The 26,014-nt window shown below is 34.3% G+C and overlaps 1 protein-coding gene across 1 annotated transcript in view; it reads left to right on the forward strand.

Annotated features, from left to right (window-relative positions):
• The window catches only part of NALCN (sodium leak channel, non-selective), a 273,012-nt gene that overhangs the window by 109,025 nt on the left and 137,973 nt on the right, over nucleotides 1-26,014 (forward strand). The window contains exons 11-13 of the mRNA XM_081127411.1: nucleotides 5,908-6,039; nucleotides 17,087-17,254; nucleotides 23,630-23,821. Of these exons, the coding sequence (XP_080983537.1) occupies nucleotides 5,908-6,039; nucleotides 17,087-17,254; nucleotides 23,630-23,821 (492 nt within the window). The remainder of the gene's footprint in view (nucleotides 1-5,907; nucleotides 6,040-17,086; nucleotides 17,255-23,629; nucleotides 23,822-26,014) is intronic.

A 26,014-nucleotide genomic window follows, 5' to 3' on the forward strand; every position in this document is an offset into this window, starting at 1 on the left:
TTAAGTTTAGGTGTCCTAATTTGTTTTATTCACTTTACATTAATACATCTGAAAAATAGGGTCAAGAGTGAGAGGGTTTTGAGGTGAATATCCAATTTGGAGCATCCCTCTTATCAGAGACCTTGCCAAGCCACCTTGAAGGAAGCTGTCCTTATAGAGCTTGGCCTATGTCCCAACTAGCTATATCCAGAGTACCAATGTAGCTTTCATTTAACCTAAGATAGGAAGTATGTAGAAGAGATCTCCTTGAGCCTACTTTCCTTATAAAGAAGCAGAAAATGCTTTGTGACCAATTTAATACATAGGGGAAATCAAGTTATATCAAACACTGTTGTTGGACCTACTATGTGTCCAACATTGTAGAAACTCAGAATCAAAGTCTATAGCAGCATGAGGCTACAATTAATACTAGTGTACTTTAATTTTCCTCTTATGTTGCTCTTCTTCTAGACATCAGGGAAGATGGGAGAAAATTGTTGTAGGTGAACTAATATTTTGATTTTTATTATTTTCCATCTTCAGCAAAATAAGCAAGATCAACACCTTGTTGTTGAAAAGCAAAGATTTTAGTATTTTCATTCCTGATAGTTTTTTCAGATGTCAAAAATGAAGCCATGTAGGGGCATTGACTTCTTAATCCTTAAATTACGGTTTAGCTAATTGAAAGGTTTTGTACATGTCTTCATTTACTTCTCCTTTCTCCCACTAATCCTTAAATGTGTGGCCACAAAGTGTAAGGAAACAAGGTGGCATTAAATAGTTTTCTGTAAGATATTCCCAATCGTGAATATTTGTTACGGCGTTGTACATTTTGTACTTAATTGAAGCTTTCACAAACAAAATATGCTGAGGTTTTAATCAATTCAAGACAAACAATTTTATTAGACAAGTAATACGAAAAGCTCCATTTTGATTTATTTCTTCAACTGATATATCTAGAGCCCTGTAGTCTTTTTATTTAATATAATTTTTATTTTTTAAATTTTTTTCCATCAGCATTTATGCCCCCTACACCCTCTTGCATCTCTACCCAACCCCCTCAGCCTCCAAATCACCACACTGTCATCCATGTCCATGAGTTCTTAATGACAGTCTTCCAATGCTCCAAAAGGTTTTTTTGCATGCTTTATTAAGTGTTCAGTAGGCATCATATCCATATAGGTGAGTGTCCTATATCATGGGTCATGGTGACTCTAAGTATCAGAATGGGATGGGGGATGAGATATATCTGTATCTATATATCTGTAGCTATATCTATATCCATACTCATATCTATATATCTATATTCACATTCATATTATCTATATTTGCCTTTATAATTATGCAAAGTGTGTATACATTTTGGGGTTCTTACTTATAGTTTAACAAGTCCAAAATGGGTTTCACTGGTATCAGCAGGCTGTTTTACTTCTAGAGCTTCTGGGAAAAAAAACTGTTTCCTTGCCTTTTCCAGATTCTAGAGGCCACCTTCATTCTTAGTCTTCATGAAAGAATCTGTGATAGTGTCTTTATAATACCCCCCAAATGGTTGAAAAACCAACACATAATTTTGTTTTTATGAAGCCAAACTGGTTTAGTTGATTTTTTTAATTTTGGAATTGGAGCTGGGGGGAAGGCAGGCATCTGTTTTTGTGATGATGTATCCTAATATATTACCAGAGTATTCCAGTCAGTACTTGTTATATCCTATTCAGTGATTATAGACTTTTAGGATCATGAAATTGTGAATTTGTTAAAAAAAAAAAAATTGCATAGGCCATTCAGTTTAACCAGCTACTCAAGGAATATCTACTACAACATAGACTCACAAACTTTAATATGCACATTAATCATTGGAGACCTTGTTAAAGATGCAGATCCTGATTCAGGAGGGGCCTGGGATCTCTGCATTTTCAATATGCTTTCAGGAAACTGATGGTCCAGGGATCACACTTTGAGTAGCAAGGCTCCTGAGCATTTTTTTACAGATATTGCTGCCTTGAGGTTGATTCTTTTATAGTCTCTTCTTCATATTTGGTATTCCAACTGTCACACACAGAAATCAGTCATTCTTGGATCAAAGCCTAATTAAACATATGTACAAAGCTTCTCAGATTTAAAAAATAAATATACAGCAAAATGACATGGCAATGGGAAAGAAATTTAAAAATTTAAATGGAAATGTAGGATCTGAAGAGTCATATTAATATATAGATACATACACCTGTGCATATGTACACATATACATATGTATGAATGTGTGTTTATATCTCTATATAAATTCTCTATGTTAAATAATACAGCTTGGGGAATCTCAAGTGATATAATACTATTTTGTGGCACTGACTCAACTTTAACATTTTCCTTTACATTAATTTTTATAAGAAAATAAAAAATTAAAGTGTATACATTTGGACTGTCCTAGAGATACAAGCACAAGACTAAATGCAGTGTTGTCAGCCCTTTCACATTAAGGAAGCCAATAGCCAGTTTCACACTTTGGTTGAATTGAATTGGGTTGAAGTGGTCCATGTCACTAGCTCTAACTCTAAAGCTCGAGTTACTGGTTTTAATATTTAAATTTAGCTACTGCACATACTTATCACCTTAATTCTTGTTTAATATTTGAAAGTTATTACTTTGGAGAAAGCTAAGCAATGGTGATTACAGTGTATCAAAATCCACTGCAAGTGATTATTTTAATGACTCTGTACATACAAGGACACATAGACATTCAGACAAAAAATATCTAATTATAATGACAGCACCAAAGTGAAGCTGTGACAGTTACAAAGCCAATTTTAAAGTTTTTTGACAGCCATGCCTAAAAGCTTTGTTTGGACCTTTCCTTAATAACGGTTTACTTAAGGCATAAATCCACAGCTAAGGAAAATAGAAAGAGAAAGTTGTGCCTTTTCTGTCATGCAGATGAAGTGGAAATCAGTTGAAACTTTAATAGAACATTATGTTGAAAGGAGTATAGAAAAGGAATAACAGTTATGGAATTTGGCTTTCACGTTGCAAGAAAGACTAAGTAACAATGAAAATTCTAATGAGAATAGAAACTTGCCAACTGACTTGCTTATCTGTGTTTTGAAGGTCAGTAGTTCCTGCAAGTAAATTGGCATGCATTTAAATATGTTGATTGGCAGTTCTGGAATTTGATTTTGTATTACCTCTAAAATAAAATCAAAGGCAAATGGATGTAAGAATGCATCAATAGCCATGGTGACATAAAAACCTTATTACATATCGGCTTTTCCAATGACTCTGTTATCTCTCAAAGTATTAGACCTTACAACTTTTATTTATCTCGCTTGATTGTGGACTCCATCAAATATCCAATATAATTAATTCTTTGACCTTGGGCTCGTAATTTCTCATTCCTGAATAGAAAAATGCCTGATTCACAGAATGGAACTTATTTTTACTGCATATTTTTACAGAACATAAAATATGCAAGCGCTGTTCTAAGCGCTTTACAAATTTACTTATTTAAAATCGATAACATCCTTTGGAGTAGCCACTGTTATCTTCACACTACTGATGAGGAAAACTGAGGCACAGAGAGAGTTAAGTGACTTGCCCAGGGCCCCAGAGCTTGTAAGTGGTAGAGTTTTGTGCAGTCTGTCCTAAGCCCATGCTGTTAATGACCACTGCCTGGTAGTGAGGGCCGCGTGACGTCATGAATGCAAATGCAGACAGCGCTCAGAGGCCGTCCTTTCTTCTCCCATTCTCAGGTTCTGCTTCAGTTAGCTTCTTTTAGCTGCAAAGACTGAAGAATTCTCAGGTCAGAGCAAAGGATAAGGCAGGATATGTGCCCCTAAGTACCTAGAAGAAAGGAGGGATCAGGAAGGAGTAGCATGGTGTCGCGGGTCCCCGGCAGTGGGCACAGAGGGATGTGATGCAGTGGTTTGTCCTGTGCTTAGCTCCTTTCCACAGGTCAGCTTCTCCACTGCTGCCCAGGGCCTTCAGCCACTACTACTCTCTCCTTTTGTATACTTGACCCCACAGTGGGCAGTTTGTCCCAGAATGGACTTTTTTTTTAAACATATTTCTATATTTTAATTAATTTTAAGTTTTCTCCACATTGTATCTCTTTTATATACTCATGAATTATACTAAATATGCCATTAAAATAATATTCATATTTAAGATACTTTTAGATCACAAAGCATAATTTAACCAGAAAAGTATGTGCCTTATCTATCTACCTACTTTTTAAGTGTTGTTTTTTTTTCCAGTTACAGTTTACAGTCAATATTATTTGTATTAATTTCACATGTACAGCATAATGGTTTGACAATCATGTACTTTACAGAGTGGTTCCCCCCAATATAGTTATTACAATATTATTGACTATATCTCCTATGCTATAATGGACTTTAAACAGAGTTGGGTACAGAACCCACCTCTCCTATGTACTTGCTGTGTGGCCTCAGACAAATGACTTAATCTCTTTGAACTCATTGGAAAAAGTAAACAATATGTCCCACCATGTAAGAACTATAGCGGAGATAAAAGAGTTAAAAATAACTAACATAATTATAGTATGGCTTGGAGCATAGTAAGCATTCAATACTTATTAGCCATTATAATAATAGCCATTATTTTTGAATGCCTAGTTATCTCATTTCAATGTAGGCAGTAGACTTAGACCAGACTTAAGTGCAAATTATGATTCCACCTTCAATGCTTGTGTGATAGAAAGTTATTTAACTTCTGAGACTCTTGTTTTCTTCTCTAAAATTAGAGTAACTTCCTGGTGCTGTTATGACATTAAATGCATTAACTTTATGTAAAGCACCTACAACAGCTCTAGGAACATAGTAAGTAAAAATATAGACATTGGTTATGATTAGTTTTAGTATAATTTCCCAAATATTATTTATACAAAATATACAAAGTTTCAGTTATTTGAGATAATTAAGTTTAACAGCATAGTACCTTTGGCTAACAATACTTTATTGTATACTTAGAATTGCTATGATAGATCTTATGTTGTATTCTTAATAATAATAATAATAGTAATACTAAAGGAGGTAGGAGGGAACTTTGGGAAGTAACAAATATGTTTATGGCTTTGATGGTGGTTTCTTGGGTGTATACTTATCCCCAAACTCATTGAGTTGTATGTGTTCAATATGTACCTCTTTTTTAAAAAATATGTTTTTATTTATTTCAGAAAGAGGAAGGGAGAGGGAGAGACAGAAACATCAATGATGAGAGAGTCATTGATTGGCTGCCCCAGCATGAGTCCCACCAGGGATCAAAGCCCACAACCTAGACTTGACTGGTGCCTTGACTGGGACTCAAACCATGGCCTCCTGGTTGCTCAGCCACTGAACCATGCCCGCTGGGCTGTTCCACTTTTTTATTTTATCAATCATACCTAAATAAAATGGTTTAAAATAATTAAAAATAATAATTTAAATAAATAAATAATTTACAGAAGTAATGAAGTAAAATAGATCTTCGATTTCTCCCACTTACCCAGTTTTATGATTATATCTAAAATGTTTTCATTTCAGTAGCTTTTTCTCTTAACATAATAAAGCAATAGTTGCTTTGTGGTATCAGCTTCTTAAAAATAATTTCTCCATATAGTCAGTAGTAAGGATAAAAACCACCTAACTCACCAATGAAAATTAAGATGCTGGCTATACACAATTTAAATGAAATATTTTTTTCATTTTTAACTAAAAGTCTCCAAAACTACCTCCTTAGTCATTTTTGAGCTGCCTGAAGACAAAGATTCCTTTGCTAACACTATTCAGCAGAAATTGACATCCATCAGGTTATCCTGGGAGCACTGCTCTGCACAGCAGCGTGTCACAAAGATGTTGCATGTCCACATCTACACACACAATTATGTCCAATCATAAGGTTTATTTCTTTGTTAATAGTTCATCCATTTTGCCTCCTCAGCAAATGATGCGGTCATCAGTTTTCCACATGTTCATCCTGAGCATGGTGACTGTGGATGTGATCGTGGCTGCTAGCAACTATCACAAAGGAGAAAGCTTCCGAAGGCAATACGATGAGTTCTATCTTGCGGAGGTAAGCTGCTCCCTGGGGAAAAGGTGTCTTAAATGTGAAAATTATTTTCAATTTGTTAATTACTGGAGTTCAACCAAAGCTACTTCTCAAGTGTTTCCCTTGGTCACTATGCTGCCTGATTTATTTCCTGTCACCATGGGCCTAAGTATCTTGACCACAATGTGTTGCATTGCCAAGGTAACCCTTTGCCCTGGGTGTTTCTCTTGCCATCTTGCTGTTTTCCTATCTACCTCTCATATTCTCTCCCTTTTTCATGTTGAGTTAGTCTGTTTCCTACTAAGTGTAAACAAGCAGAGGTTCAGAGGGTTATAAACAAGCAAGACAGCTCAACAGTACCAAGGACGGGGCTGGAGGGAAATTGAAATAGTACAATAATTTCTGTACTAGAGACTGAGCTGTTGCAACCTGCACTAAAGATGTCAAGCCAGAGCAGACAGGTTTAGTGATTTAATAAGCATCTCTAGCTCCCTACATACTAGCTAGAGTTTTAGAAGAGTACTTCTTACTGATTCAGTAACTTCGTTAATATTTGATTCTCACATATTTTTAATGATTTTCAGAGACCGCTGTGTTTTGTCATTGTGAAAAAATTATTTCTAAAATATATCTCAGAGTTGTGATTACATATTTATGGAAAAATTGATTGACATATAACTCTTTAGAAATCCATTCATCATATAAGTGAGGTGTACACATACTAAACCAATATATGAAAAAATAAACTTAAAAAGCAGAAAAATTGCAGTTTATTTTTATTACAAAAACATTTTTCACATGAAAAATCAATTTGCCATAAAGTTGAGTTCTCCTAGATATCGAGAATTCTCCCAGTGCATTTAAATATTGATTTGGTGTCTGAGTTTTCCAAGGCATATTTGGTCTTTATTCAAATTATATTATCATTTCTCTTTGTATCAGAAACTTGTGCTTAAGCAAAAAATGGTTTGTTTCAAATGAGTTGTGGATGAACCATTTTAATCAAACTTAATTTTTTATAAAATAACTCTCTTTTTAAAGAGTTTATAAAGGTGGTTTGAGTTTAAGCCAGGGGTCAATAAACTTTTTCTTGAAGAGCCAGATAGTAAACATTTTAGTTTTTTCAGGCTACTTACTCTCTGTTTCACTACTCCACTCTACCACTGCTGCGCAAACATGAGTATGGTCTCCAGATGAAGAATAGTTGTGCTCCAGTAAAACCTTATTTACAAAAATAAGCAGTGAGCTCGATCTTGGTTTAAGCTGTTGAAATACAGAGCAGGTCAGCTAACATCCTCATGTATTAAAATCAGATACAGCAACGCTAATGACAATAATAGCTACCAATTCGGGGGAGTTTCTATTATGTTTCCAAGTGCTTTAAAGGAATTTATTATCTTATTTAATGCTTAAAATGGCTATAATAACAACAGTTCATATTTATGAACTATAATGATACAGTGTTTAAGGCAATAACATTATGTAATATTTTGGAAAGTTTATTTTTAAAACAGAACACAAAAAACCATGAGCTTTTAGAGAAATAATTTCTTGAATTCCCACATTGTGTTCCAGAATAAATTATTTAGAAAATCCAAAATAAACCACTCAACCCATTAAGGGTCAACTTGCAGTATAAAAACCATCCTCTAAACATAAATCAAGCTGCTTGGCATCTATTGTGAAGCTGGGGACTTTTGTTACTTCGGATTAATTAACCTAAATTTAGAATTAGTTAAGAAACAGGAAAAACTTTCCTTTGATTTCTAGGCTGTGCATAAATGTAAAAAGGTAAAGATTTATTTTCTTTTGTAAGAGTTTTCATTTTGATCTAAGATAATACATTGTTATTAATACACATAAAATCACATTTTAGAAGGGACATAATTATATTTTAAAATGTGTATTCAGATTTTCTTAATAAATAAGACAACTTGAACAATACTTTTCTATTGTTCTATAAAAATATACAAATACATCTGTAGACTAGACTGTACATTGAACAGAAATTTATCAGCACAGCGTTATACACAGAAGATTAACAATTTTAACAAAATTCCTCTTTTAAGAAACTACCAAATTGAGCAGTTCTAACAATGTGTGTTGTGTCTCTGCTGTATTTCTGGTCAAGAGAGACGTTTACCTTGCGTAGGACTCCAGGATGTCTCTTTGGTTTCCTGTTTGCCTGTGATTGCTAGTGTTTGAATCAAAAAAACTTTCAGAAAGTATGGACTCATTTTGCCATCTTGCAGGAAGTCATCTCTTCTAGAAAAGTAATTTCTGTGTTCCTCTGAAGACATTTGGTTTTATGATATTTGTTAAAATGAAATTAAGTGAAAGTGCCATTTATTTTAGTTCAAATGAAGCCTGATGCCTACAGTTCAGCTCATTAATCAAAAGAAATGACCAAATTAAGAAAGTAACTAATCTTGTCATAGCAGCAGTCTTTCATATTACCATTAAGTTTAACTTTTCATTTTCTGGGAAACTTGAATTAAATAAGTGTCTTCTTCTGACATTAGCTATTTTGTGTGTTTCTAAAGGATTTGGGCAGTATCTTGTTAGGTGAAAAATAATAAGAGAGCAACATTTTGGACTATTCAGTGAGCCATCTCAAAAATTTGCTCTTTACATAGGATACTGAAGGTACACTACAGACTAAGAGTAGGTGACTTAAAGACACCTCTCGAATGATGAGGTAATCATTTATTTTGGTGTTATTTAATCTGGATTTCATTTAAGAGAACCGGGTTACCTGAATTGAGTTTCTTGTGAGTTTTGTCCTATAATCTTCTTTTGTGATAAATATGCATTCATTTTCTCATGAATACCCATGTTTATTTGAAATTATGAAATAAAGTCAACACAAATCTTGAATAATGTATTTCAAATATCTTTCCACATATGGGCTGTATCTCCCATTTTATCTTCTCAGACCTGCATGGCACAGCCAACTCATTTATAATTTGTCACCTATAAATGCACATACATTATTCACTGAATTCAAAGGCAGAACAGTTTCCATTGTTCCGTTCATATTAAGCATGCCATTTTCTACTTGGTTATTTTTCTCCTTGCTTTAAAAATTTGGCAACCATCTTGTTGTTTTACCTTCCAATCTCACAAATATCATTACAAGTTCTTTTGGAAAACAAGCATTTTAAGCTAATCTCTTGCACCTTTCAGTTATGTGCTGTTTTGAGAACAAATATAATACTTTTTCTTAGAACAATAACCTTTAATTTTAAAATCTGCATTTTATTATTGATCATTTTCTTGGTAAGAGGATTGGTTATAGTATATATTAAATAAAACATGTATTATTATTATAAAAAGAAAATTTGGAAAAGAAATAAAGAACTCATAACAATGTGTTCCTGAAAATATTAGTTACACTGCCCTGTGGTAACAACAAATCTGATATATGTGTGGGGTATATATTCTCAACAGGGGGTTAAAGCACCTCTATGGGGTAGAAATTTGTTCTTAAAGAGGCAAAAAGCATCTTATTCTTTCTGTATATAAGAAGAGGTAGATATGTGGAGTGCATAAACAGACTTATCACATATTTGTGGTATTAAAATGCTGTGTGGTGTGGTCATTAGGAACAAAATATCTAAAAGTTCTTCCTTAAGGTGAGGCAATTTTTTCAAAAGGTTGTAAACACTGATTTAGGGAAATAGTAAGAAGAAAGATTATGCTTTTTAATATATTGTTTCATACGTTTTCATGTATTGTTTTCAACTTTTTTCAAGTAATGTGACAAAAATATATATATGAAAATTTGTGATACTCTTACAAATCTTGCCTTCACTCATAAAAAGATGAGTTACACCTTTTAAGCACTCACAGATGTGTGTAATGTATTGTAAGGGTACATGACAGAGAAAAGGTCCCGGGGGCTGCAGAGTGAAGAGGCCGAGGCCATGGCAAGCTCCCAGGCTGGGAGTGACGAGTGCAATCCACCCTCCCACAGTTTGCACTGCTGAGCGCTTGGGATTGACAGGAAGCCCTGAGACCACACATGCTCAGGTGATGCTCATGGGGCATCCTTGCACATAATTAGGTTCTCCAAACAACCTAGGAGCCTTCGCCCATTTATATGCCCAGCAGCATGACCCTGGCAAGTTCTTTCAAGGCTGAGTTCACCAACACAGACTGGAACTGCCCATTTAGAAAGAGTTACTATAACTGCCCCCACACTGCTTCTACTCTAATTCTTTCAAACTTTTACATTCCTCTGAATTGAAACCCTATGCTAAACCCTCTAACCTACACCAAATAGATGATGATCACTTAAGATAATTTAATTTTTCCAAATGTTTCCATTAATTCCTGACATAGTTTTCACCTACAAGAGGTTAACCCCAGAGTTAAAAATAAGACATATTTTTATGTATTATACAGAGGTGGACAAAAGTAAGCTTACAGTTGTAATACAAATAAACAATACAATAGGTAATAAATAATACACGAATAAACTCTTTCACATACTCACAATTGTAAACCTACTTTTGCCCACTCCTGTATTTTTCCATAAAATTTGATCACTTTGAGATTAATACAGTTTTTCAGAAAACTGGAGTGTTAGCTTGTAACAATTAACTAATTATGTTAAGAAGGAGGTATTTGATACCAGGAGAATTAGAATAAGGAATTATAGAAGGAAAATGAGTGGGAATATGTGTATTTATACATTAATCACAATTTGCTAAATCATTTTAGTGCCTTTTAGTGTCTTTGAAAGCATATGGTTTTCCCACCAAGCAAATAATAATGCAAATGGATTCAGCTGCATATTTTATTATGAATTATGATTACTTAAACCGCACATTCAATCTGTCTTTTTGATAGCAAATACAAAGTTAGTAAAGCAATTAATTGTATTTATATTTAATTGGATAATCTATTCAGATATATTTCAGGCATTTATTAGTAAAGTTGGCCTTTGAACAATATAGGTTTGAACTGTGTGTGTCCACTTATACACAGGTGTTTTTTTCAATAAACATCTGTACTGTTTTTGATCCATGATTGAGAGTCTGCAGATATGGAGGGCCAACTGTATGAATTGTTCTGTGCCATTTTATATAAGGGACTTGACCATTTACTTCTTTTGGTATTTGTGGGGGCCTTGGAACCATTCACCCATGGATTCTGAGGGACAACTTAAGTTTTAGGGGAGTTAAAATTTATGTGCAGATTTTCAACTATATGGGGGTCGGCACCTCTGACCCCCATGTTGTTCAAGCATCAACTGTAGTTCCCTACTTAAAACAAAGACCAGTTTGGTATGTATTACATTCCTTCCTTTGGAATGAAAGTCTGAAAATACAGGTGAGAGGAGAGATGGAAGATTGGGTGCCCATCACTTCTCCCTCTACTAATATAACAGCCAAGTCAGACTGTTGGGGCACCTTCAGGATGGACACATCTCAGTTTCAGTTTCTCTAGAGATCCCCCAAGATGTCTAGAGGGCTTCCTCATATTGTTGCAGGACCTGGACTAAAAATCTAGGGCTAGAGGGGAACTGGCTTTTGTTAGGACTTGATTTGGGTCCTCTGGTCCCCTGGGGTTGCTGCTCGGGTACAGAAAGCTTTTAATTCCCTGCAAAGGATTTGCACCTGCCCACTGGTTGCTTGTAGTCCAGGAAGGGACCCTCCCTAGAAGCTGAATTACTCCCAGGTGAATGATTGGGAATGGATTCCACCAGCTGGTGAAGAATCCTGACACAGAGCAGCTTCCTCCTGATGCCCAGCAAAGAGCCATAGGTTGTTAGGTCATTTATCACAAAAATTAGTGTTCTCTGCTAGGCCTTATTTGCTTGAGAGTGTATAAAAGACAAACAAACATATAGTCATGAGGAATCAAAGAAAAATTATTTGTATACAAAGGATCTCAGAAATTGAAGATGAGACTCAGAAATCCAAGATGAACACCTAGTACAAGCTCCCAATCAAGTAGAATTGATGGAAGAGACAGGAGGGTTGTTGTTGTGGTTGTTTAGTGTCCCAAGGAGAGATAATTAAGGCACAAACAAACTTTCTGAAACTTTGCCTAATTTTAAAAAATGAATTTTTAAAAAGGGTATGGTCATTGTTGAGAGCTAATTATTAATATGGGAGATCAGGTGGAAAAAATAACTGAAAGAAAGAATAGAAATCATGAGAGGCTAGCCACCTAGTTGTGCATAATAGGAGCCCCTGAAGGGAAAAGGGAATAAGTAAAAGAGAAAAAATAATAAATAAGAGAAGAGCTTTTTTCCTACACTGAGGAAAAGCACAAATCTGTAGATTAAAAGGACTCACTAAATCTTAGGGAGATTAAATGAAAAAAGATGCATTTCTAGGCATATCCTGGTGACCTTCTTTGGTTTCAAACATAAAGGAAATATTTTTGCAGCCTCTAAATAGGCTTAAATAACCTGCAAAGCCAAGATAGATAAATATATTGTTCACTGAATGCCTCATCTTAAATATTGGAAAGTAGAAAGCAGCGAACCAATATAGAGAGAGAGACCACTGATAGAAAAGAACAGCAACTCAGGAATCAGTATGCAGCCAAAATAGTCATGTCCATGTTAAAAATGTATTTTAGATAGGAGAGGATTAAGAGAGTATACAAGCCTTGATGTTTCTTTGAGGAAACTACTCCAAAGTATGTTAATCGTAAAATAAATTCATCTCAGTCCACAGGTCTAGATAAGAGAAGATGAAAGAAAAGTGGTGGGTATTGGATCCAAATGGGAGAAGATTAAAATGTCAAATAAAGAAATTTGAAAAAAATCAAGAATTCAAGAAACTAGAATTTTATTTGTGTATGACCTCAGAAAAAGCAGGATTTAGGAAGGGGTGTGATATCGATGGAGAACAGGGAGATTGAAGTACCATGAAATTGCAGCTTGGCAGTGTGTGGGGGAGGGGTGAGCAAGCAAATTTGTGTGCAAGAGGAGTTTACAATGATTCCAGTTAGATGCAATAATGAAAAGTATATGTTGATTTGTGATTGTTGAAATAATCTGGAGGGTTAGAAAAGCACAGTAGAACATCCAAATCAACAAGGAGGGAATAGAAATTAATGACAATTTGGCCAAGCAAAAGACAAGGAACGGTTTAAAGATGAAATAAGAATGACATTCATACACTAGATAGCAAACAGACCATGTATAATTTTGGTAGATTGAATATGGGCAGGTTGAATTTTTCTGTCAAAAGACATAGAAACTTTGATTATGCTTACACACAAAATCAAATAGTATATTGTTCATAGGAAACACATACAAGGTGGCCCCAAAAGGCAAAACAACTAAAAAATGGTGCCTAAATATTAAAACATTTAAAATACTTAGCAGAATTAAGGAATATCCTCAAGGCCAAATGATGTGAGCTCAAAATGCCCAGTGGTAACTAGAGCCAGTGGCTGCCCTGAGAGCATTTGCATATTCATGTCACCTAGAATTTGCAATTTCTGGACCAAAGAAGAGACTGTGTATGGTGAAGTGTCAGAACAGAGACCCTCACATAACATGAGGACACAGGATGGTCCGTTCCTCAGTGAAAGAAGGAAATGATAAGGCAAACTTCTGTAACGACCTTAACTCCAGATGGATCTAAAAAGAATAACCCTTACTGAAAATGTGTAAGCACAATCCTGTCCTCACAAGGGATTCGAGGTCCAAGTCACATTCCTTTCAGGATCTGAGAAGCATCAGCCACAAAATTGATTTAAAGGCGTACCAGATTTGTCAGATAGCCCATGCACCCCAACAGAACCAGTCCTTTCTGGAAAAACTGTACTCTAAACACAGGTCATGAAAAATCTAGAGGAAAATGATGATTTCCTGGCAAAGTACCAAACTGATGAACAAGGTATGAAACCTGATCAGAAGAACATTGGAAAGCTTTAATCTACCATTACAAAAGGGAATAGTTTTCCTGCTGGATTTTACCTACTTTCAAAGATGAGTTATTTCTTATTGTATTTAAGCAATTACAGATCACACAATGGAAAACTCTATAAGTTTGATAAAACTAGCATAAGATTAATGGAAACCTGATATGATAGTGTAAGTAAAATTATAGACCAATTTCATATATGACAGTAGCTACAAAAAATTATAAAGAAAATATTATCCAATAAAACCCAGCAGATTAGAATTGCCATTCAGGGTTTATTCCAGGAATATACAAATGGTCAACATCTAGGGCTCTTGTGGTACATTCATTACCTCAACAAATCAAAGGGTAAATTTCTTTAAGTAGAATTGGAAGAGAAGAAAAGCCTTTAAACACAGTAGAAATTAATTATAAAAACCCACTGCAGTCGTTATGTATGAATGCTGAAGAAACTTTCATGGAAAAGGAGGGCCATGGATTCCTCTTATTCCCACTTCATTATTTAGTATATTACTATACAGCTATACTATTATAGCTAATAAAGTAATCCAATTAACTCCAAAATAAATCTTGGGAAAATGTTATCTTCATCTGTAAATTAAATGTACATATTTTTATGAAACCCAGGAGAACTTATTAAAAGTCTTAGAATTAATAGAAGAATCTAGCGAGGTTGTTAAAAAAATCAATGTAGATAAATCAATAGCTTTTCTCTTCAATGGAACTAACTAGGTAGAATGGTAAAAAATAAATAAAAAATAGATCAGACTGATGAATGTCAGAGGGATGGAGGAGGGCGGGTGGATGGAGGGGGAGAGAGTAACCAAAGAATTTATATACGTATATGTACAACCCAAGGACACGGACAATGGTGGGGAGAGGAACTGGGGAGGGGGATGGGACGGGGTGGAACGGGTCATTGGGAACAAAAAGGGACATCTGTAATATTTTAAACAAAAATAAAATTTAAAAATATAAAAAAATAAAAGGTAAAAAAATGCATTTATATTAGTGACTGGAATATTAAATTCAAAGAAATAAATTTTACAAGAAACAATAACATCTTTATAGGGAAATGTTTTATTAAAAATATAGTCCAAATAAATAAATTATAAAAAAACACAGTGTGATCCTGAATATGAAAACTTGATATTAATCCTTCTAAAGACCTATTTTGTATGTAAAAGGTAAAGAAAAAATAATAAAGATAGACATATATGACCAGAGAAAATTTAAAGTGTTTATAGAGTGAATGCCACCAAAGTTAAAAATCAGACTATTGACTAGGGAAATAATATTTGCAGTTCATATAGCAGAGAGAGATTACTAATCATTCTTAATATCAACAACCCCAGGAGCTGATAAAAAAGACAAAACATCACCACAGAAAATTGGTAAGGTTAAGAATAGAAGATTGTTTTAAAGAGAAAAATAAATCTAAATAATCAATACACATATGAACAGATAAGCAAAAGTTTGATTACATCTGGTGATGGTGCAGATTTAGGACAAGAAGCACTTTCCTACCTTGCTGGAGGGCAAATGATTTACTGTAACATTTAAATGTAGTTTATTAATACCACTTAAAATTTAAAGCTCCACAAACCTGCCCTTTGCCCCAGCAATGCCAGACTTGAGACTCTTTTTATAGATATGAAAGTTCGATAAATATGGATATTGCATAAGGATGGCTCATATAGTCTTATTATTGAAGCAGCAAAATGCTTAACATTTTTCCTGATGATTCGTTATCAAGGAAATCCCACTCTTCAGTGAGTCATCAGGGAGAATGTTGAATTAAATAAACATTTAATACTATGAGAAATTATGCTGCTGATAAAAAGAATAATTAGGACCTAAGTCTTATATCCCGGGGGGTATCTTATGACTGTTAATGAATGAGAAAAGCAAGTTGCAGAGTTACAGATAAAATGCAAGCTCATTTATGTGATTACACAGTATATGTTTGAATGAGGTAGGAAATGTTTGAAGAGAAAGTATGCAGAGGTTCATATCAATCACCTGACAAAGGTGGGCAGGGGATTTTAATACTTTGTATTCAGGATTATTTCATTACTGTTTTACATTTTTAAAAGAGACATGACAATTTAAATTAAGCAGGAACTTGAGTCTACAAAAGTGCTAGATTGAGAAGAATGTTAATTTCTTCCTGACATCTAAATTAACCGCCTACAGTGCTTTTAGTATTTTATTCCTAAAAATGTTATTACAACTCCATTTTTTCTCCAAATTTTTCAAATTTGAGTGGAAAAAATCCCTTCTGATACTCTATGTTAGCCTAGAAAAAATAAGTGAGCTTTCTTTATTCCTTCCTTCCAATAAATTCTCCTGTATCTCCTCAAAAGAGTATGTTATGACTAATTCCATCAATCAGCCTTGTGCTCTTTAATTAGGAATTAAGCTGGTATTGCACATTTTAATTCCAGTTGCAAACTTCTTTATAAAATGAGTTTTCTATCCCATAAGACAAGTAAAGAAATAGTACATGCTATATTTACATGTGTATCTTATAATATTGGTGTTTGTAATAACAAATTCATAGAATTAATGTGATAGATTGATACTGAGCTAATTTATATAGTAATATTGATTATTAATTTTATTAATAATATAGACATATATTGTACTAATATGTTAATTTATGTGTGCATATACACACAAATATTGCTTGATATAGAATCCATCTTTGTTTGTTTATGTGGCCCAAAGCAAAAATAATATTTAAACATTTATATTTTAGTTTAATTTTGCTTACTAATATGTAAGTTGTTTTATAATATACCAGGTGCATTATAGAAATTTTATCTTTAGAGTAAACAAATTATACAAAAATGCACCCTTGCTGTGTATATAGTAATTCTATCAATAGCAATGACTTTTAGATATTATCAAATAGGAGGTAATGAAGATATAATGCTAGTCACAAAGAGTTAACATTTTAACTTATGTTTTCTGATTACTTACGATATTTTTGGTCTATTATGTTCTAATTGGTGTGTTTCAAACTATTTTTTTATAAAATGTCATTCTAGATTCTTGTGGGCTCCTTATTTTATATGATAGTGGCTAAAATTCATGCACTGACAAATATTTAAAATATTTTGAAATAATTTATAATTTTAGATTTCAATTCCACTGTCTCTTTGTTCCCCTAGGTGGCTTTTACCGTACTTTTTGATTTAGAAGCGCTTCTGAAGATATGGTGTTTGGGATTTACTGGATATATTAGCTCATCACTCCACAAATTTGAGCTTCTACTTGTGATTGGAACTACTCTTCATGTATATCCAGATCTTTATCATTCTCAATTCACATACTTTCAGGTAATACAAATAATACTGTTCACATTATAATAACTATATATGTTTATATATAACAATTATGTATAATTATTAAATACAAATTTAAGATAGGTCTGATGACATCTTAAAAACTCAAAATAGCATGTACATAAATTGTTAACATTGGTTTTAAAACTCCTGAAAATTCACAGTAATAAATGGAGATATTTTAAATACAGTTCATAAATTAGCACCGTGTGAAGATATACATATTTTACATATATGTTGGTATTATACATCTATATATATATCAAATTTGAAACTACATAAGATGTTGACACACTTTAAAGAGTAGGAAATAAGAATTTAATGCAAAGTAGAGATCTGCCTTTTCAAAAAGCCAACATATATTTGCTTAATAATGGCTTACAATTAAAATTAGAAATAAAACTTACCTTAAAAGATTATAATTAAGTTTAATTATTTATAAATGTCTATTACTTTCTTTATGATGATTAAATAATACCTTTAATTCTTTATAATTGGATCTATTTTCTTAAATGTGATATCTTGAAATATATTATTTTATAATTATCAGTAAACAAAAGTAATTATATTAATTATGTCTGTTGTAATTGTTGAATAATAGCAGTGTACTCATTGTTCTCTTGAATACTTGGTCAAAATGATAAAGTCTATATATATGATATCCTAATTTTTTAAGTCTCAAGCATAGTCATTTTCTGACTAAAAATTGGTAATTTGTATAATTTACTATGGAAAAATCATAATATGCATTTTTTTAATAGATATTTAAAATTTTTGGAGCGCAAAGTAGCAGTAGAATTTTTAAAAAGTAATTCAGAGAAACAAGATTTTAACTCTTTAGAAGAAAGAAAATGCATTCCAACTTCATTGATTTTTTGTTGTTGTTGATAATACCAAAGCTGTCATTTTCAGGGCAGTATTAACTTAAGATGTCAGATCACAACCTGAAACTCAGTATTTCAGTTACCTGGAGAATAGGGCATGAAAATATAATTCACAAAAATGAAAAACAAATACCCTGCAACACAAAAAGCTGAGCTTCTAGTATTGAAATCATGGAGGGATATCACGGTTCAAGCATTGAATACTGTCAACGTCTTTGAACATTAATCCCTTGTCCTATGTTGGGTCATGTCCTTGGGCTTGGTTATCATAAGTGAGATGGCTGGGGCAAGACATATACACGTTTATAACTCTTGATACAAATGGGCTCCCCAAACATTTGTGCATTATAAGCTCTTGGACAGTGCTATCTCGATTCACAAAATCAACATGAGCATGTAGTGCCTGCCTTAGAGAACCATTGTAGATAATTGTAGAAAATATGCCTGATAATCAGAGGTACACGATACTTTAATATAAACCTATCAAAGCAGCCAAATTTAAAAAATGTATATGCCTATTTCAACAAGAATATAGTGTAAAATATATTCAGGGTTTGAAAATTCTTATAGATTCTCACAGATAATTTTTTAGTGAAAAGTTAGAAATAGATCAAAATTGGAATTCTTATGAGAGAAAATGGGAACTGTTTAAATGGTAAACATTTGAGGAATAGCTTAGCAAGTCGTATGCAAATTTTACCATAGAATTAATAACCATAATGAATTTGCAATAACTTAGAGATATAATTGTTTTATTTAAATGCAAAACAGTCTAAAATTATATAACATTTAACAATGACTGGAAAGAAATAAACCAAAGTATTACAAATAATTAATAATCTTTATCTCTAGTGTTTTTCTATTAGTCTGATTTTACAAAATATCTAGAATTTGTATTCATGGTTCTAATAATTTTATATAGATATAAATGTAAATTTATTCACATAATATGCAATCAGTGAAATTTGCAATTTTACTGGTGTCTTTAATTCAGGATTATAATTTGTAATAGTTTACATTAATAGTTAAGTGATTTTCACCTGTATCTTTCTATACATGGCCATGAGTATGTTTTTCCAAAAAAATAATTCAAAACTACTTCAGTTATTTTGTGGCTAAAAAAAATAAATCTCTCAAGAAGCTTAGGTGTCACAGGATTTTTGCAGATTCCCAGATGGAGAACCCATTGTACCAAACAGATTGGCTCCTGATGGGTCCACTTACATCTCTGTTGTTGGTCCTCACACTTCTCAGTTCAATGGATCTTTCTTCACTGTGTTGGCAGCAAATCTTCCCTTAGTAAATTTCATATTTTCATATTTATATGAAGTCAACAGTTTTTTACAAAATGACTCCCTTTAAAATATCAGTTATTTCTGAGACTGTTATTGGTGTTACTCATCTATTTATTTAAATTATATTAGCTGAGTACCTAGTGTTCCAGGAGCTGTCCAGATACTGAGGGGAGGAAGTGAACAAGGCAGTGAAGTTCCCCACCTCAATAAGCTTAAATTCCAGGGATCAAGCAGTTCACAAACAAGTACACAACAAAATGTAGAATGCAAGTACCAGAAGTGGTATAAAGAAGAAACAAACACATTAAAAGTGATGGAGGCTGTGGGGTGCGGTGTCATTTTAGATAAGTTGTCCTGGAAGCTCTCTCTGAACAGGTGACATTTGAGCAGAGACTGAAAAGAGTGAGAAATCAGCCCTAAGAGGCTCAGGGAGGAAGCATGCCAGGTAGAGAGAACCACATGGCACCTGTCCTGAGGTGCAAACGTGCTTGGTTTGTTCAAGGAGTAGCACAAAGGCCAGTGTGGCTGGGCTGGGATGAACATAGGGCAGCACTGTCCTATGGGAATTAATGAAGTCTTAAAAAAATGCTATGGTGCTGACATAATGGGATAATCATGACATCAGCTGGTATTTATTGTGCATTTACTATGTGCCAGTCACTGTGCTGAATGCATTGTTTCATAACAGTTCTGTGAGCTAGACAGTGCACATGGAAACTGAGGTCCCAAGAGATTTAATAACTTGCCCAAGACCGCATAAGTAGCAAACGATAGAAACTTATCCCCAACAAGTTTAATTTCACAGCTCATATTCTTCACCACACAATTTCTATAGTGTCTTGCTACTAACCAACAGAATGGTCTCTAAGAGAGACTTAGAAATGAGACCAGGAAAATGTGATTTGGAAACAATCACAGAATGTCCTACAGAGCTTATCTTTGAGAGTATGGCTTACTTTATTTTGTATCAGTAGGAACACAGAATCAAAATATTGGGTAGCCATAGTAAAAATCATATTCTCTCCAAAAAAATGAAAATAATTATAAGGATTTTGGCTTTCCTGGGATGCAGGGTTAATCCTTTGAAATTGCTGATCAAATCACCAATGTGGGAGTTGTGTTAAGCTCTGTTTCTTCCAGCTAATGAAATATTAATTTATCAAAATTGCACAGATGTGCATAGGCTGTTTTTATTATAATTCAGGATAAGACTCAAAATTGCATAGGAAATCTTGCATATATGATTTTAATACAAGTGGGGGAAACAGTACAAAATTTGAGCTATAAAACCAGTTAAAGTGTTTCTGTAAACTTGCCTATATTTAGATGTTAGCAACTAGATACTGATCATTTATGTCTGAGAATAAACAAATCTGATAAAAATGTGAAATCTTTCCAGATTATTATTCTGGGTATTAATATGAATGTTAGTATTTCTATAGTTTTTATGATAAAGTGATTTGCTTGTTGTTTGGAAAGATAACCTGAGTGTAATATGCTCTGATTTCAGAATGTACATTAAGTATTATAGCAGGAAAAACTGGTAACTTAACCATACATGTGATATAATGCTTAATTTGAACAACGTGACTTCTCATGCTTTTCTTCTTTAAGTATTGTGTAAAGGACTTTAAATTAGCATGAAGGACATATACATTTTCTTGACTTCTTTAAACATTTGTCTCTTTGTTTACTAGACATGTGACTAAAAACCATATGATTTGTGTTCTGCAGACAATAGAAATGATAAGGTTACCATTAATATCTCCTGTTAATTCAAACTTTAGGGGGTAAATGTGGCTTTGGGTGTGGCAAAATTCAGAGGCTAAAATGGTATTATTGGGACTCAGTCTATTCCTTCCTTCCTTCCTTCCTTCCTTCCTTCCTTCCTTCCTTCCTTCCTTCCTTCCTTCCTTCCTTCCTTCTTTCTTTTTGGTTTATCTGCACCCGAGGATAGTTTCTCCATTGATTTTTAGAAAGTGGAAGGGAGGGGGGGGGGGGAGAAACATCAATGTGAGAGAGGCACATCAATTGGTTGCATCCTGCACCGACCCTAGCCCGCCTGGGCATGGAACCTGCAACCCTGGTACCTGCCCATGACCAAGAATCAAATCCATGACCCTTAGGTGCAAGGGCAGATGCTCTAACCACTGAGAAACACCAGTCAGGGCCAGCCTATTTCTTTACTCACTTTTCTTCTGTGTTGATATCATTCTTATGCTGACTTTCTCCATGTAGTGGCAGAGATGGCTCCCAGAAGCTTGAGGCTTAAGTGGTTCTTAAAGTATTGCCAATTGGTAATAAAAAAAGGGAATGCGTCTTACAGGTACAACAAATGTTCTGATGACTCAAGTAATTGTGAATACTCTGGCCAGGCCTGGATCTTGGGGATATGGGAGCCCCTTGTGGACCTCATGGACTAAGAGTGTAGTAGTAATGATTTGTCAAAGGAAAATCAGAAGGAGCAGGAAGCTAAGAATGCTGGAAAGGAAAGTCCAAACATATATTATTTTGTATGTGTAAAAATTAAAATCTAGCTTTTTAAAGCATTTCCTGTTTCTTACAGTATTTTAAGTAAACCATTCGTCTTTCTTCTCTCAAGAAGCCTTCACAGACAACTTAAGTTCTTATTGATATGGAATCAGCATGGACTATCCTCCTACTTACCATATTTTATCTATGCCAAGACAACAATTTTCCTATTTTAATATCTCTAAATTTGGGATCTGTCTTATAATCATTGGCGTGTTACACTTTAACTGGCAACATTTTTTTATTTCTCAGAGGTACATAAAAATATTGAAGACATCTTATACTGGATGAGAAATGCTATTTTTCCATACTTTAACTTTTAATTATATTCTAATTTATATTTTTAATGTCATAGATAAACCCTTAAGAGCTGTGTCTTTGTTTTATTCTCCCTTTGTAATCATAACCGTTGAATATATTTGTCCAACACAATGTTTTGCACATAAAATTCAATCAGTATATGTTAAATGAATGAGAACATTAACTTATTAATTAGTTATGGGTGGGAGTCTTGCACATATACATATATACATGCAAAACATCTAAACATATGTGTGTGTTCGGATAACAAGCTAAGCAAATATAACAAAGATCAAAAAACACAAGGCTTACATAAGATGTTTGTTTCTTTCCAGTAGTTGGTGGGTGTCCAGGGCAAAGAGGTGGCTCTGCTCCGTATGGTCTTCCAGGAAGACGGTCTTTTGTGTCAGATTGAATCCGTCATCTTCTATCCAAGGCTTTTATTTTTTGCCCTAGGGGAATACTCCTATTGTCACCATTTCCCAGCCAAAGAAAAGTATAAAAAGAGTATCCAGGGCAGGTTTATTTAGTTTAATGTGCTAAAAGTTCCAAAAAGCACTTCTTTTCACATTCCATAGGTCTTTACCTAGTCCACTGGCCACACCTAGCTATAAGTAAGGCTGGAAAATGTAGTCTGTAGCCCTAGGTAGCCCCTTGCTAGGATAAAATTCAGAAAATTCTGCAGAAGTGGGGGCCCTTTTTCTGACAAGGTCCATTTGGATATTTATAAATCATTCGAGGGCCATACAAAATTATCAACTTAAAAATTAGCCTGCTATATTTGGTCAAACATTTAATTAACTCACCTCTAATGTGATGGATAATACTCCTTTTCTTTGGTGGAGGCTTGGCAGGGCCAGACCAAATGATCTTAGCCCACAGGCCAGACATTCCCCACCCCTGAAAGGGATGAAGAGAATGTATATTAGAGTAGCAGACTCAGCCACAAGTAAAGGCTCCATGATAGAAGGGATTTTTTTTATTTTTATGAGTGTACAATAATACCTAGGGAGTTTTATTTTATGAGACAACTAAATGTTTTCTTCAATATTTGAACATTAGAAAACTATCAATTTTATTTCAACATGTATTAGTTAATATCATTTGAAATACATGTTAAAATACTTAGTTGTCACCATTTTCCTTCATTCATTAATTTGCGATTTATTGAGTTCTTGCTATAAGACAGGCATTGAGCTAGACTGATAACTTAATTATTGTGACTTTTCATCTCTAGATGCTCAAAAGGAAAAGTGAAATTTTATAAAGTGCTATGAAAAATAAGTTTTAGTATGAACTTATTTAAGATTCAGTGTGAATAAATAATTGAAAATATGTGTTTTTCTCTCTCACAATAGGTTCTTCGTGTGGTTCGGCTTATTAAGATTTCACCTGCTTTAGAAGACTTCGTGTACAAGATATTTGGTCCTGGAAAAAAGCTTGGGAGTTTGGTTGTATTTACTGCCAGCCTCTTGATTGTTATGTCAGCAATTAGTTTGCAGATGTTCTGCTTTGTCGAAGAACTGGACAGATTTACAACATTTCCAAGGGTAAGCACACACAAAAAAGCAGTTGAATTCATTATTCTTATTTTAGTAAGAATGAGTAATTTCACTTTAACAGTGGTTCAAACATATTGCCATATTTTTGATAACTTGGAGTAGCTCATTTTTAATATTTAAAATGGTCTCTCCTGCAGGGTGCAGGTGTTTTAGCACATGTGCACATTATACATTATACATTAATGCTAACATTCTGGAAACAATCTAATGGAATGAGATGCTGAAACCAGTAAAGATTGAAGATAGGGTTCTCAGCACCTCTAAATGAAAATATATTAGAATTTTAAAATAAAGTTTGTTATTTTGTGTTTGTGAGAGTTGACATTTTAAAATTTGTTTTACAGTTCATGTATTTTTATGTCAGGTATAATCTAAAAAGATACTTTTGATTTTTAAATTTATATACTTGTCTAAAGATCATCTTGTTTAGGTCATCTAGTACATGCCTCAGCATTATCATTAGATTTCATTTAGTCTAAAAAGAAGTTAAAAATCAACCAATCCATAAGCAAAACTCATGTAGAAGATTTAGCCCCTAACCAGAGAGATCCTGAAAATTAACTCCATGTGGATTTAGAAATATTAGAAGTTTAATGACCAAGAATGTACATATCTTCACCATAAGCTGACATAATAAGGCCTATAATACAGGAAAAATAATCTTGGGATAAGAATAACATATATATTTTTTTTAATTAAACTTTGAGGGCAAAGATGTTTGTGCTCATAACAGATAGACTAATTACTCTGGGTTATTTTTTTTTAACCTGGTGCTAAATTTGCTGCTCATCACCAAGCATTTGTTGAGTGCTTATAAAGAGTCAGGAAATTTTGGTAATCCTGGAATATAAATACAACTATGTCCTCAGCCCTCAAGAAATTCTTGATTGAGGAGGTTAACCAGTAAGTAAACATAAAGCCTTGATAAAGGCAATCACAAGGCACTGTGGGAACCCAGAGGTAAGATCCATAACCAGGAATGGAAAAACCCAAGAAGCTTCTTGGAAGAGGAGGTCACTGAAGACCAGTTAGATGTAGCCAAATGAAGTATAAGAGTGGAGTGTTCCGGGCTGTGGGGACAGCAGGTGCTAAAGTCCTGGGGTGAGCCATTTCTTGTTCCAGAATTTAAAGGAGAAAGAATAGTTACTGGCAAGAGGAGGACATAAGGCCAACGAACCTATAAATGAGATGAAAATGCGATCATGTTTAAATGCCAATGAGAAAGAATAAGTAGACGTGAAGGTCAAAGATGTCTGAGATAAAGAGGACCATAGGAAAAGGTTCCTGAAGGTGGCATGAGGAGCACTGGCTGTCAGATATTCAGGTGGTCATGTAGAACAGCAAGCCAACCAAAAGTCACAATGAGCTTTTGAGCTCTTACCATCACAGGACAAGCAATGGCAGAAATAGGCACCAGCTCCTCAGTGTTCCAGTCTCCCCTGAACAGCATTTGGGGTGAGGGTCAGGTGGATCAGCGCAGACGTGGTGCACTGCGAAGCCTGGTCCTTGCCTATGGTTGGGCGACATAGGATGCCTGGAGCCAACAGCAGAGTCAGCTCTTTCTCCAGAGATGAAGGATGCGAGCAAAGATGTCTATGTCATTAAGCCCACCTTCTCTTATTCTGCCCCATCACTACCCACTTTCAAGGCAACTACAAATTGCAGACCACTATCATTCACAGTATTGCTGAAACTCTTATCATGGTCCCTCTCTCAGGCCAGTTTAATTCAGCAAAAAGCATTGAAGGCCCACTTCAACAAGACCCCTAGGGCCAGCCATTGTAGATGTGGGGGGAAAACAATCCTCAGTTCCCTTCTTTACTTATAGTATTATCTTAATTTTATATCTTATTTTCATCTTTAACCATTTCCTCTATTGCACCTCACTGCTTTTATATCCCTTACCCAAAACCTCTTTGGGTTTTTTGTTTGTTTCTTTATCTTTATTGTTGAAAATATTACAGATGTCCCCTTTTTACCCCCATTGATCCCCTCCACCCCTTATCCACCCCACCCCTAGGCTTTCCTCAGACCAATGTCTGTGTCCATGGGTTATGCTTATAAACATATAAGTTCTTTGATTGATCTCTCCCCACCCACTCCCCCACCCCCACCTCCCCTCTGAGATCCCTCAGTCTGTTCCATGCTTCTATGTCTCTGGATCCATTTTGTTCATCAGTT

Source organism: Miniopterus schreibersii (assembly GCF_964146895.1).
Source record: "Miniopterus schreibersii genome assembly, chromosome: 2".
Lineage (NCBI taxonomy): Eukaryota > Metazoa > Chordata > Mammalia > Chiroptera > Miniopteridae > Miniopterus > Miniopterus schreibersii.